This window comes from Sander vitreus, chromosome 12 (genome assembly GCF_031162955.1).
Source record: "Sander vitreus isolate 19-12246 chromosome 12, sanVit1, whole genome shotgun sequence".
Classification (NCBI taxonomy): Eukaryota; Metazoa; Chordata; class Actinopteri; order Perciformes; family Percidae; genus Sander; species Sander vitreus.
Window position 1 is genome coordinate 24,807,090 of NC_135866.1, and position 14,365 is coordinate 24,821,454.

The 14,365-nt window shown below is 38.8% G+C and overlaps 1 protein-coding gene across 1 annotated transcript in view; it reads right to left on the minus strand.

Moving 5' to 3' along the window:
* astn1 (astrotactin 1) overlaps nt 1-14,365 on the minus strand; it is a 402,453-nt gene that overhangs the window by 145,169 nt on the left and 242,919 nt on the right. The window contains exon 17 of the mRNA XM_078264989.1: nt 11,301-11,489. Within this exon, the coding sequence (XP_078121115.1) occupies nt 11,301-11,489 (189 nt within the window). The remainder of the gene's footprint in view (nt 1-11,300; nt 11,490-14,365) is intronic.

A 14,365-nucleotide genomic window follows, 5' to 3' on the forward strand; every position in this document is an offset into this window, starting at 1 on the left:
CAAGGTAGAAATGCTGACAGCTAAACGGTGTAAAGTCTGACTGTATTTAAGTGTAAAGGATTCCAACAGCGGGACGGAGCAGTCACCACCTGCCGTTGTCGGAAAAACACAGACGCACTTCACTTGAAACTGGTAAGCCTTGTGGTGCGTTCAAAGTTATTGTAAAATACCCTTGTCCTATCTAGTGGACGTTCAGCAATTCACTGGTGAAATGAATTATTGTTATAAGTTATTATTACATTATAAATAAATCATTTAATTTTGACCATATGGCCTTAGCAATAAACAAGCTGTTCTTTAATCTCACCGACACCGTCGTTTTGTGCTCTTTTTTTTTTTTTTATATATTGATTTTTCTTTTGACTAAAACTAGACTAAAATGACGAGAATGACTAAATATGACTAAAACAAGGACATTTGGCACAAGACTAAGACTACATTAAAAATGGGTGACAAAATTAACACTAGGAAGTATCATCAGGAAAATGTACTTAAAGTATTAAAAGTTAAGGTACTCTGTACTATGCAGAACAATCCGCACATTTTAGAAACTGGAAACGATCAAAACAGTTCTGTGTATAATTGGCTAATCATTTAAGCTGGACTTAAGTAGGCCATTATATTGTTGGGTAGTTTATTTTATAATAAAACATTGTATTTTATAAATTACATGTGTTTTGTGTGCAACAACCTTAATTTGTAAAGTAACTAGTAACTAAAGCTGTCAGTTAAGATTTCTCTGTGAAATGTAGTAGCGTAGAAGTAGAAAGTGGCATGAAAAGAAATAATTCAAATACTTCGGGTCACATTGGCCCATTTAAAATTTTTGTTTTATATCAGAAAATTATGATCGTAGAAATAAGCGCTGAAAATGTGTGCAAGAAAAATTAAAACGTTGGAAAAAGCAAAAACAAATAATGAAAAAAGGCGTCACAAATGTCAGGAAAAAAAAGCGTTTTTTTCAAGGATGAAGGGAAGACAACACAAGGGTTAAAATTTGTACCTGAGTACAGTACTTGAGTAAATGTTACATTACCCTTAGTTACATTCCACCACTGCTGACTGCACTGCATCATGTGTACAACATACAAAGTTGTTACCTTTTGGTTGCTGGTTACATTATGAAGGAAACATAATTTAAAAAAAAATGTTTTCTAGAGTACAAAGTGCTATGTTATCATACTGCACAGAAGTCATGGTCATGGGGATGTGGTCAGTGTGGATGATGGGTGTGAAAAATGCAGGACTGTGACTGTGATCGCATCTGGAGTCCTGCATGCGGTTAGATCCAGGCAACAAAAGGATTTTAGTTAAGGTGTGCTTTCTATTAAATGTTACACATTGCGTCTCATGCTTCAAGTCACTGTCCATTTCAGGCTCAGTGCCTTTCATTAGAAAGCATCTGCAACAAAAAGAGTGCTAAAATGGATAAGACAAAACTCAAGGAAAACACGGAGAAATTGCTGGCCAAAAATAAGGCTTTTAACCCGGACCTTTCAGACCCTATTTGCGAATCGATGGCTACTCAGTCAGTGGCTCTCCCTCTCTCTCTCTTGAGTTTCTGGCCATTTTATCGTAAGCCCATTGTAATGAAAGCCTATATAAAGCTCATCAAAAAAATACACACACCCACCCCCACGCCCCCCACACCCACATATATTAGAGATTATTTACATTCTTTGTGATTAATTAATCCAAATTTATTAAACCAACATTTGCCATGAGAACCATATTCAAATGGATTGGTGGTGGATTATCGCTCTCTCTCTCTCTCTCTCTCTCTCTCTCTCTCTCTCTCTCTCTCTCTCTCTCTCATACAATTCACCAGAATGCAGGAAATTAATGTTTGATGCTCATAATTTCAAGTGCCGTCATCTGTAAGATTTACGTATGAAAATAAATGGAATCTCTTAATTAGTCTCCGCATCATTGTATTGAAATCATAGCTGGGAATTATTCTACTGTATTAATCTATGAGCAGATATACGGTGCAGAAAACAATATGATATTGCATTCACTATTCTACTAAATATATATGCCATCGTAATACAGCTTTCAATATACAAGCTATTTTGCAATACTTTATTAAAAGAGCAAGATTTTTATGGAGCTGTGAGAACATCATTTTGGCCCAAAAATACTGCATTCAGCAAGCAAGTCCCTACCCACACATAACTTGGGGCATTTAAGTTTTTAGGGAAAGGATATGTTCTTTCCCTAAAAACTTAAATGCCCCAAGTTATTAAACACTAAGCTGACTCCAAAAGACTATTCATTCTCTATGATATATTTTAGGCTTCCACTTTTGATGAAATAAACCTGTCTAAAATGACTGTTCTGCTGAGCAAGGTAAAATGACTCACAGCTGGTAGATAGCAGATTTAAGACTGCCTGCCGTTCCTGTTTGGATCTCTGAATGTGTGTGAATGTACGTGCACGTCCGTGTCTGAGCACACAAGCATATGGGATAACTATCCATGCATGTCCACGGAACTGTAGGTGCCCGTGAATACCACATCTGCCCTATGTGGATTTCACAATCTGATTGAAACATGTCATGGGGATCTGATGAAAGTTTCTGCTGCAGGTCGAACTTGAGACAATATTTTTATGGTTGGGTCTACTCTCTTAAAAAGTAGAATTTACTACCTCATGGCTACAGGAAAACACTCAAATACAAAATAGTTTGTTGTATTTGTTGTAAAAAAATAAAAATAAAACAAATACAGACAAAAAAAGGGTTTTTTTAAGGATTCTGTGACTTTCAAATGTTCTGTCACTGAAGCCATGGCTTTGAGAATCAACACATACTGTAATAGACACGTTTTTCTGTAAAATAACATCTGTAGTGTGCCCAGACCTAAGGCAGGCCACTCAATTACCAAGAACAATCAAGAACAACACAACTAATCATTTTCCATCATCATGTTTTTCACTGTATATGCCCCACAGTGGCATTATGTTTATTAATGTTGAATTTCAGGCATATTTATGTACACTTCAGAAAAGCACATCTTGCTTGCCAGGTTAGCATCATTGCACTTTCTAACAATATGTGTGTTAATGAAATTACTGAAAATCAGAGTTTACTGTATGCATTACAAGTATAGATTAAGTGTTTTGTATCACATGCAGTCAAGCAAGGAAACACATGCACAGTACACAGAATGTACTTGTTACATTCAACCACTGCCTGAACCTAACAACACACAGGACGTAGAACAAACCCCTGTCTTTGGTGTTTAAGACCTGCACTTTGTACTCCCATTCCCTCTATAGGAGACAGTATCAAAATTCCAAAGACAGTAACGTTTACTTTTAATATCTTACAAGCCAACACTGAGTACGTTTTCTGCACCAGAGTCTCATGCCCAGTGTTAGTCTACATTATAAAAAGCAGCAGCTTCCTCTCTTAACATATCTGCAATGTGATTAGTGACTTCTCAGCACCAGTAGCATGTATCTTTGTCGGTCTTTATTTTCAGATAACCCTTTGGTAATATGATTTCTGTAATCCTGCAGCATGTAATTGATACACTCTTGGCTCTGTCTGTTCTAGTGAGGCGAATTGTCTGTGAATGTGCTGACGAAGCTCGATATCAACCAGTTTTGTGGCAGAGCAGCCGGACAATCTGTTTTTTTATCTCCAAACTTCAACTTTCGCTGCTGGAGCAGTTCCCCTTCGTTAGACTTGAAAAGCCTCTTTTTCCACTCTCACTCACCAGTCCTTCCAGAAAAATGCGGAGTTTTTTTGTGATTGTTGCGGGCAAAAAGCCTCGATCATGCGGCACGTTTTCTTAAAAAATGCAATGGAATATGTGGGACATTTATGCAATTTTATGCGATGAAATTCCAGGAACTTGCAAAAATTGCAGGAGCTTGCAAAAACTGCGGTTTCATCATGGCTGTATCATGGGGTTTGCAGCTTTTCGATGATGTTCACGTCGCCTAATTACGTCACTTCATAACGTTCCCATGGCAACAGGGGAAAATGGCTGCTCTTGTGTGACGTAAACGCAACATTTTGCTAAGATATATGTGACTTTTTTGCAACAAAAATGCGGGGATTATGATGGATTAGGATTATTATGAAATCATGCAAGCCCCGCATATTTTGCGTGGAAATCGGCAATTTATGCGGTGAAAGTGCAGCGTATTTGAAGAAATGCGGCCCCCGCATAAATATGCGGACTGGCTGATTATCCATTGAATTATGCAACCGCATAATCACGTTTTTCTGGAGGGACTGACTCACTCTCGCACGCACGGAGTGAGCAGACATCTGCACCGTGTCTGTCTATAATTTTCTGGTGAACTGAACAAGCAGAGGCCATTTATCACCATGCCTCTGCCTCAGAGAGGCAGATGACATCTCCAACACCTCCACCCACACCTCCTAAGATCTTCTCCGCTGCCTCCGTACCACAGCTGCTCCACTGTTCAACATCTCTACTGTTCCTCCTGCTCCTTGACATACCCATGCTTCACTCTTTTAAATCTGCTCCTCTCACCTCCTCTTCTGTCATTTCTCTCTCTTTTTTCATTCTCTTCTTATTGTCTCACCAAACTCCTACTCCTCTTTTCTTTTTTTTTTTAGGAAGTCTACACTTCATCCACCTCTTCTGTGCATCTTTTCTCTAATTACTTCATCCTTTTTCCTCACCTGTTTCCCCTTCCTGTTCTTCTGTTGTTGTTTAACTAAATTAAATATATACATGTACAGCCTAGCATTCAATAAATACATTGATAAATCAACTTTGTTGGCTCTGACTTAGTGTTCTGTAAAGCCGCCAGTTTAAAGGCTGCAGACTGTAAAACAACACTGTCACAACAACATTCTGCTACAGTTAGAATTTCATCAGCTATGATACGATAAGGATTCTACTAAAACATCGGTGGACATATTTTTTCGGCAGATGAGATATCTTGTTAATCTTAGGTTATTTAACTCATTATAGACATATCATGTTTGTGGTATGAGACAAGTTTTCTGACCCCTTGTGTTATTGTATTAATTATTACATTGATAATGGAATTAAAAGTCCCTAGTGTATATCGGCTACGGTTACATTTTGTGGCAGCTTGTCATAATACAGTGATAAAAAAAGATAATAGAAAAAGATACTGCTCTCTCTTCAATCTCAGAAGCCTAAACAATGACTAATTTCTTCTGCTGAAGATGTATATAGGGGGAATGTTGTCTAGTATTCCTCTGTGTTGGAGATGCGTTACTTTTTTTTCCAGTTTTTCTTTCGGTTACCATGGTTACAGACAACCATGTCGAGGGAAAAATATTGACACAGTTATTCTGTGAAAAGCCCATCAATAACAATAGGGCATCTACTCTCAGACTAATCTATTAGAACAGTAACATCCTTAGCACCAACCTTTGGAGACCAAGAACGAGTGGCGAACATGTAAAAATATTCATTGTAGACTGTATTACCCTAGGATAAAGACTCACACTATGACATTTGGTCAGAAAATATTATGAGTTGTTGTGAGTGTTATTTCTGCCTTGACATGGTTACAGTGTGAGCAGGTTAAGTCAACAAACAGGGTAACATAGTAGAAAAATGCCAGACAACACACAATATCTGGTCATATCTAGTTCACAATCAAGGGACGAGCTCAATATTAGCTTCCACACAGCTGGTGCACCAATGTTATCATAGTGGGGTGGAGAAGACTTAAAATACACTTAACTGAAACTACAAACAAATGACAACATATAAGCAAGCAGAACAAAGCAATTGTCAAGTATTAACACATTTAAAAAGAAATACACAATTACATTTGCTATCTGTCAATAAATTATTATTATTATTATTATCTATCAATACAATAATTGTCACATATTTAAAACTACATCACTCATATATATATATATATATATATATATATATATATATATATATATATATATATATATATAGAGAGAGAGAGAGAGAGAGAGAGAGAGAGAGCGAGAGCGAGAGCAGTGAGGAGTGAGCGTTGCATAATTCCCAGCTGGTAACCAGACAGGGCAGGTGGTGCTAGTCTGAGTTTTGAGATATGTGTATGTTGTGTGCGGGTGTGTGTGTGTGTGTGTGTGTGTGTGTGTGTGTGTGTGTGTGTGTGTGTGTGCTTTGTGTGTGTGTTGCGTATGTGTTACGTGTGTGTGTGTGTGTGTGTGTGTGGTTGCGTGCAGGTGTAGAAGGGCCACGGAGGTCGGTGCTCTCCTCCCCCTCCTCTGCTCCACTCTCATGCCCCAGAGCGAGACTTTCTCTGCTGCGTCTTTGTTAAAATGTCAGGCCCTAATAGAATAAATAAGGCCCCTATTTTTACCTGGCTGCTGGCAGGGTGATCGCACTTACACACATACCAGCATGCAACGCTGCGCTGGAGGTTGGTAAAGAGCTGACACCTGACTGGGGGAGGTTGGGGAAGGAGGTCACGGTGATTTAATTGAGAGAGAAAGTAAGGAGAATAGCTGGGGAGCCCGAGTCAGAGAAAAAAAAAACAGAGAAGTAAGAGAGTAAGAAAGATACAGGATACAATAGGAGGGGATTAAAGTTGGATTGACACCATTTGCTGTCTCTTTGCTGCAGACGCACCTTGGTTTGTGTCTGAAATCCCCTTCTCTATACTATCAATTTGATCTGACATTTAACAAGCTCCATAATGCCACCTTTAGGTATTTGTGAGGCAGATTCACATTTTAATCGCAGTTGTAGTGTTTTGACAGAACTCCAAAGCATCTAATTATTTTGAAGCTGGTTTCAAGAAAACTGGTCTTCTAAAAGAAATTCAGACAGTTCACTAAATAAATGAAGAAGATGAGCTAAGTATGGCTAATAATATTTACATCCGCTCTGTGTATGATGACTAAGTTTGGAGAAGGTTGTTAAAGCTCATTTTGTCAAATAAACAACTTAATATGCAATTAAAAGAAACTATAGACAAAACTTTAATTATGTACAGACATTGGACTCATTGTCAGTATAAAAAGATTTATAAGTGCAGCTTTAAATATTGTAGTGCCTGTACATGATGTATGTGGCTGAAGGAAGTGCAGCACCACGTCAGTTCATTTTACAGTAGGTATAGAGGTAGAGTTATATGAAACTTACAACCAATCCCAGCTAGTGTGGCGTATACAACCATAACAGAATTTTCACATGGTAACTAGAGCTGCTTCTAACAGCCTTTAAAAGTCTTTAACTTTTAAATCAAATGCATTTCGCAGAGAATAAACTGTTGCAACAGAGCCGCAGTGGCCTTTTTGCTGTGCGTGTCTGATCTCTGGCGTGGTAATTGAGGTCATTTGTCTGACAATAGGAAACTCATATCATAACCTAGTGCAGGGAAGAAAGTGCTATTAATCACCCAGACAAGGCATCATGGCCAAACACACAAATGCACACGCACAGAGTGACCACGGTTAATGAGCTATGGCCCCGTCTCTACAAACATGACAGATACAGCCATGATAGTCAGGCATTGTGTATGTGTACATATATCTGTGTGTGTGTGTGTGTGTGTGTGTGTGTGTGTGTGTCTCCGTTTGTTGCTTTTAAGTTCCTGGGTCATTAGGAAACAACTGGTGTAAGTCTTATATTAACTTTACAGACCGTGACACACTATGTGCTTCTTTCACATACTCCGCTCCGGTCTGCTGAGTTATAATTCACAGTTGATGCACAATTGCCAAAATATACCACAGTTCCTGGGATGTTTTTCATTGATTTGGTATTAAAGTTAAAATCCACGTCTATAAGGTAACAGTCTAATTTATGAGAAGCTTTTTCCCTTTTTTTCTCCTTTAAGCAGCACAAACAGTATTTGATTTTCTGAAAGCATTTTCTCATTAGTTTTAAATCATATAATATGTATAAACCAGATATCTGCAATTAACTCAGATGAAGAACATTGGGGTGCTACAGTGATACAAATGAGGAGAATGCAACAAACTTCTGTTTTCTACAACAAGATGTATAACTGTATTCTTGCAATACAGTCCTAAGTATCCTGTGAAGGACATCTTTTTTCTTTGAATCTGTGTCCATTTGATATATAATTACTAACCATATGCATACATATGCCTTGAAATTGCGGGTAGCAGCTGTGCCCCAGGCAGCTAATACGCAAAAAATTATCAGCGCAGTTTCTAACTAAATATGGAGGGAGTCGGGCCCATCTTGTATTTGGAGCAAAGGGCGAGGACATGGATCATCAAACTCTCCTGTGAGCTCATTACTCCCTCCAAAAGGCCAGGACGTTTCCAAGAAGCCAGGCAGAGATTAAGAAAAATGACTCCGATTTCAAGTTTTTGCCAATGGAATCCATTTCCTTTCCTAGAAACGAATGGTCCTGGGCCGAGTTGAAACAGTTACCCACTTAGATTGAATCATTTCAGATCTTCACAGCCCAACGTAATCACTGCTGTTTGTCAGGGAAGTGGATTCTGGATAGATTTGACATCAGTTCAGACAATCAGATTTTCACTCCCAAAAGGGCCAAATCCAATGTTTTTACTGTGGCCTCAACATGGGGACTGATAACAACAGGAATGTAGGCTGAGATAAATACTGTATGGCCTCCTGTTACTGTGACGCCCATACCTGGCCAAAGGCAATCTTCAAAGTAAAACGTAAGGGTGCAGTTTAAATAGCTGTAAATAAATATTATATTTAGGTTCTAAGAATGTATTCTTACTATGAGCAGCAGTAGTGTGTTGCATTTTACAAATAGTATAGTATATAGTAAGATGTATTTTCAATGCACTTTTTTGATTTTTGTCAATTTGTGATGAAAATTGTGCAATGCTTTATTTATTGTTCCAGGATAAGTTAATAAATTACACACTGCCCCCCCCCCATGTTACAAGTGTACAAATAAGACGTACGTCCAATAACCACCAAATATATATATATATATATATATATATATATATATATATATATATATATATATATATATATATATATATATATATATATATACACTTGGATAAGTACATATATATAATCTTGAGGACTGCAGAAAAGTTGTTGGAAAGTGCAGGTTCACCGACACCAATCCAAGCAAGAAAAAAATGTTATTGCTTTGATCTAGCATAAATTATAAAAAAATAAAAATTCACAGTTTACAAAGAAGAAGCTGGAAAGGAAGAGTATGACTTTTTTTTTTTTTTTTTAGATTGTGTTGAATCATTTAGCAGCGTCTGCAACCGGCGTGTCAGAGCCTGCTGAAAATGAAGAGTAATGCACTTTTCATGAGGGTGGGAAAACTCAGTCATCTAATGCCATCTGTCAGCGCAGAGGTAACTGGGAGCAAACAGTGCAGCGCAGCAGGGGTGTCCTTGGACAAAGTAAAGAAAGGGAAGGAAAAGTGGCCGAGGCAAACAATGGAAACGACTGTAGACAGTTTGGAGCCAACGAGGTGAAACGGCGGGAGAGACGGGCTATGACTTATCTCTGCTGCGACTTGCTGAGAAAACAAGCACAGGCTGACATATGCTGGCATTTTCTGTAATAAAACAATTGGCAAAGACTTGATTGTTCACTTCAGTACAAGTGCTTCAAGTGCTTTTGCAGAATGCTTGTGTCTTTTTACTGTAATTGCTTGAGAGAGAACAATGCTGATTATGGTGCAAAGCCACACTATGCTCTATAACACACGCTCACCCCTTCAGTGTGAGACTCAAACAGATGGTTCTACCATTGCAATGTTTGTAATGTGTGCACCATACATATCGTAGACACCGCACAGATGCAACACGGCAACGTGATGTTGTCTTACAAAATGAAAGAACTAGAGAAAGCATGTAGCTGTCAACAGAACTGCTGCTACACATGCATGTCAACATGAACTTGTTCTAGTATCATCTTTCTGGCTATTTAATGTATGACGGCCAGCTTCACTTTCATTCGGTGAGTATACAGAAATGAAGAGCCATTAGTGCAGCTGTATTCACAAGACAAAAGCATGTGTGATGAAGTCTAATGTCTCGGTATGTACAAGTTTCAACCTTTTTTAAACCGCTGGTGAGTAGGGCTGGGTGTTGTTTGGAATTATTAATATTAGTGCCAATTAGTATAACTTAAGTTATACATCATGGTATGGATAACAATATCTTTTTCCAACACCTTACTTCGAGAAATATAAATGTATTTCAGCAAAACCTTTTTTTTTTTATTTAACCAAAGAAGCAAAAGTTCACAAATGTGAGATGTTATTTAAACAGATGACATTTGACTAAAAGTAAAAAAAAAGTGTTTTGAGAATGGGCCAGGGTGCTACACAAATTGTTCATTTCAAGGTTTTTTACAGTACAGTTTCCCCACATAAAAACAAATTGGTGACATTTGAAATTAAAGTAATCCATTTGATCCATAGAATACTCAACTTTTTTAAGGATAGGCCTTTGCATTATACTTAATACTGATGTTGTTGCACACATGCCAGATCAGTTTTATTTGTTTTGTCAGTTCATTAAAATAATTTAACACGTTACTGACAACTATGGTGTTTGTTTTTTAGCTCACAGTGTTGCACATGTATGTGTGTTGTGTGAGTGGTGTGGGGATTGGGGGTTCCCCATTAAAGAAAACTGCAGTAATTTAGATATACTTGTCAGTCAATGCTAAAAAGCATTGTGGTTAAATACCCAGGCATAGAAATGATAAGTGCTTGGTTGTGTTTGTTTGCATGGTGTATGATGCCCACACAACAACCAAAACCCCTATAAAAAGATCTACCAAAACAATCTATGAGGGGCACTTTTATAAAGAGTGCAGAAAATAAATAAATAACGGTTGAAACAAGTGCTTCGAGAGCATTTCTGCAAGACTGCCACCCTTTCCATTACATTTCTCTACAACAGGGTAACACCAAAAAGCAAGAGAACAAGAGAAGAGCTTTATTAAAAGAGGTCCCATGAGAGGTTTAAATACTTCTCCTGGCAAGCATTTACTCAGCAGCTGAAGTATGATGAAGACTGTGAGAAGTGGGTTTATGAAGAGTCCTTCCAATTCTAAATGTGTAACATAATAATCCAGTCCACCCCTACACAGACATAGCCTCAGTATTATGAGCCTGAATGCATTTTGTGGGGGTGACAGATTATGAATCTGTAAAATCAATGAATATATAAATAACTGTAGAAATGAATGTACCCCATACAGCCCACACAGCAACATACACACACGCTCACCTCACCTTAGATGCTCAGGCCAATTACGGGCAGAATTACTGTTCCATTTTTCATTCACAAATATCATTCCTGAACACTCGCCATGTGTGAGTGTGTGCCCTACCTTTGCTGATGTCCTGGTACTCCAGCCACAGCTGTCTCTGGACCTGTTTGTTGGGGTACCAGATGGTACAGGACTCCTGGAAGCCGTACACTGCCTCCTGCACATAATGGTTCCCAAACTCCCTGAGGATGGAGACAAAGTCGCTCCGCTGCGTGGCCCCGTCCAGGGAATGAATGGCCGAGCTAAAGGCTGGGTAGATGGAGGGGAAAAAAAATACAAAAACAATTTTAGTAAAATGAACAGAAAAATGAATGAGAAATAAAAAATAAAAAATAAAAGGGAAGTAGAGGGTAAATATAGTAATGTATTTTGTTTGCTCGGCCACTACCATCTGTTCGTACACTTCCCACACAATACAAACAATCCCGTTCTCACTCCCAACTCGTAAAATACTGACGCTTGGTCAGTGGCTCCCAGCGTCGGATAACGACAGCAAAAATCACCCTTTAGTGTCTGTATGGGACGCAAACACTTCCTGCTTCGATGCTCTTGCATGAGTTTTACCATGTACTTGGGTTGAATATGCTGATATGTAACAGTTTTTTTTGTAATGGTTATCAGTTTTATTCTTCGCAAAATGAGTGTTTTAAGTATTTTAAACACAAAAAAAGCTCCGCCCTGAACTACTGAAAAAGGTTTTCTTCTACAGAAGTCTTTCAAACTGTCCGAGTTTGTATCGACAAGCTTATGGGCATTTCCGCCTTTAATCACCAGGACAGACGTGAAAGGGGATCGAGAGGGAAGACATGCAGGAAACCACCACAGGTCAGATTTGAACCCTGGGCCTCTGCGTCGAGAAATAAACCTTTTCACATGGGCGCGTCCTCTGCCAACTGTGCAAACCTGGGCGCCCACATGTAGCCTAATTTCTGAGTGGATATGACAACACCATCCTCTGCTGTGTTGCAGGGAGATGTCAGAACGACTTACAGGTTAAAGATTAGGGTTTCCCTCTTTATTTAGACCAGGATAAGTGGCAGTTAAAAAACACAGGGTTAGGGTTTCTTTTATAGCTAATTTAGACAGCAAATGTCCCTTAGGGCCTTTGTATCCTAAGAGAGACCTAAGCTGAAATGACAGGGTTTTACTCACAGTGGGATAAAATGACTTCTACAACCAGTACATGCAACTTGGTGGATTCCTAGGGTAAGTTAATGGTGAAACAAAGCCAGAGTGGGACTCATTTTCAGCCCTGGAGTTTTCATGCCTTAGAGCAGCCCACTTTCCTTCACGACTGACTATACTATATTAAAATAATGTAGTTAAAGTCTTAGTGTAGAAGTCTGCAATAGTGCACTGTTCTCTACAGCCTTGTATTTCAGTGTATTTTTTGTCAAATATAATTTCCCAATCAGTACAAACACAACAAGTATTGCTTCATAATTTAGATTTAACAGTTAACTTTACAACACAATAATGTAATAATATCATAATCTATCAGATATCCAAACCTTGAAAGGAAATAAAAGAATAATTAAAAATGTGTATAATATTTCATATTACTTTCATCCTATTCCCTTTCAGTCGTGAGCTTTGTATAATTATTTACTATCCTACTTTTGATGATAAAAAGCATAATGGGTCCCTAGTAACATTTGGGCATAGAAAGTAATTATGTTGCAACTAATCTGATCATGTTTGCTTGTTCACACACTGTGGTACAACAGCTGACCGTAGATGTGCCTTCCACACTGACAGCAGCTATATCTACACTACTGGCTCTGCTTTTGACACTAAATCACATTTAAAAAAATGTCTTAATTCTCAGCACAAATCTCCCCTTTGTTACAAAGCTTTCTGATCAAGTCAAGTCAGTTTCATTAGAGTGAATCATCTGGCATCATTGACTATCTCAGGGCATAGAGCAGGTCTACACCATACTCTCTTAGCGTTAATTCTAGTTCTTATAATGTTCACTCAATGAGCTATCCTGCCTGCCTACTCTGGAGTTATGGGCTCATGGTGGCTGCTACTTGGCTCTTCACTGTCACGGTTAGCAGCAAACTGGACTAGTGGCTGCTGCTGAAGAGCTACAAGGAAAAGTTTGATTCATAAACATGAACAGTGGTTTTCAGGCTACGTTGTATTATGTTTTGCACGGCCACTAGCATCCTGCACTGCTCCTAACTAGCTTAGCTTACTTGTCTTTTCGTCTTCATTTGGCGTTCACAGCTGGTTTTAATGAAAAAGTTGCTCAGTCTTTAGGCCGCGTCACTTTCTGGAGCTTCTCGCCTTTACAGCGCCGCCTTTGCTCTTTCTGTTATCCATTTTTAGAGCTTCTTTTTGCTCGCATGTCACGGTCGCATCCTAACAAGCACCACTGACTGAGGTGTCCGAGGTGACGGTAGACTTTGTTTTTTGAGCAAGGTGCCGTCGGAGGAGTCAAAACACGGCACGTCATAATAACTAGACTGCACTGCACAGTACAATGACTGAACACCGGCCCACCGGGAATTCTCCCAGTGCTCCAGATTAGCCAATCCGGGCCTGTGGTGACACAATTGAAAACAAGCAGAGAGCATGTCCCCTAATGTTATTGAAATTTCAAATGAAATAGACTGACTGAGCTGCAGAACCAGAAAATAAAGTGCATGATTTGCATGTTTGATATGATACATTGACCACACTATAACAAAATGACCGTGAGCTCACTGGGGTTCCATCTTAGTAAATATTGGAAAAGCAAAAGTGCAATAGCAATTTATCATTATCATTTCCAGGAGAAGAAGCAGTATTAATATCACAGCACTCACGCTCTGCTCGTTCTTACTTCTCCCCTAAAATTAAATTAGGAGGCCACTGAAGTGAGAGACAGAGAGCACAGTGAGGATGAGCGATGGGAGCTTTGCTATCAGACGTAAAAATCAGTAGCCGCACCCCTCCGGTGGCTGTTGAAATATGATGAGCTAAAGTGGGAAATGGGAGTAAAAAAAAAAAAAAAACAGAGGCTTCTGAGTGAAGGGAAAATAGAAACTGTATTCTCAGCAGACGCGGCAGCCACTTTCAAACCACAGCAGCACCATTGGAAATGCATTAGAGGTGTCATAGCTGTATTTACAGTACAG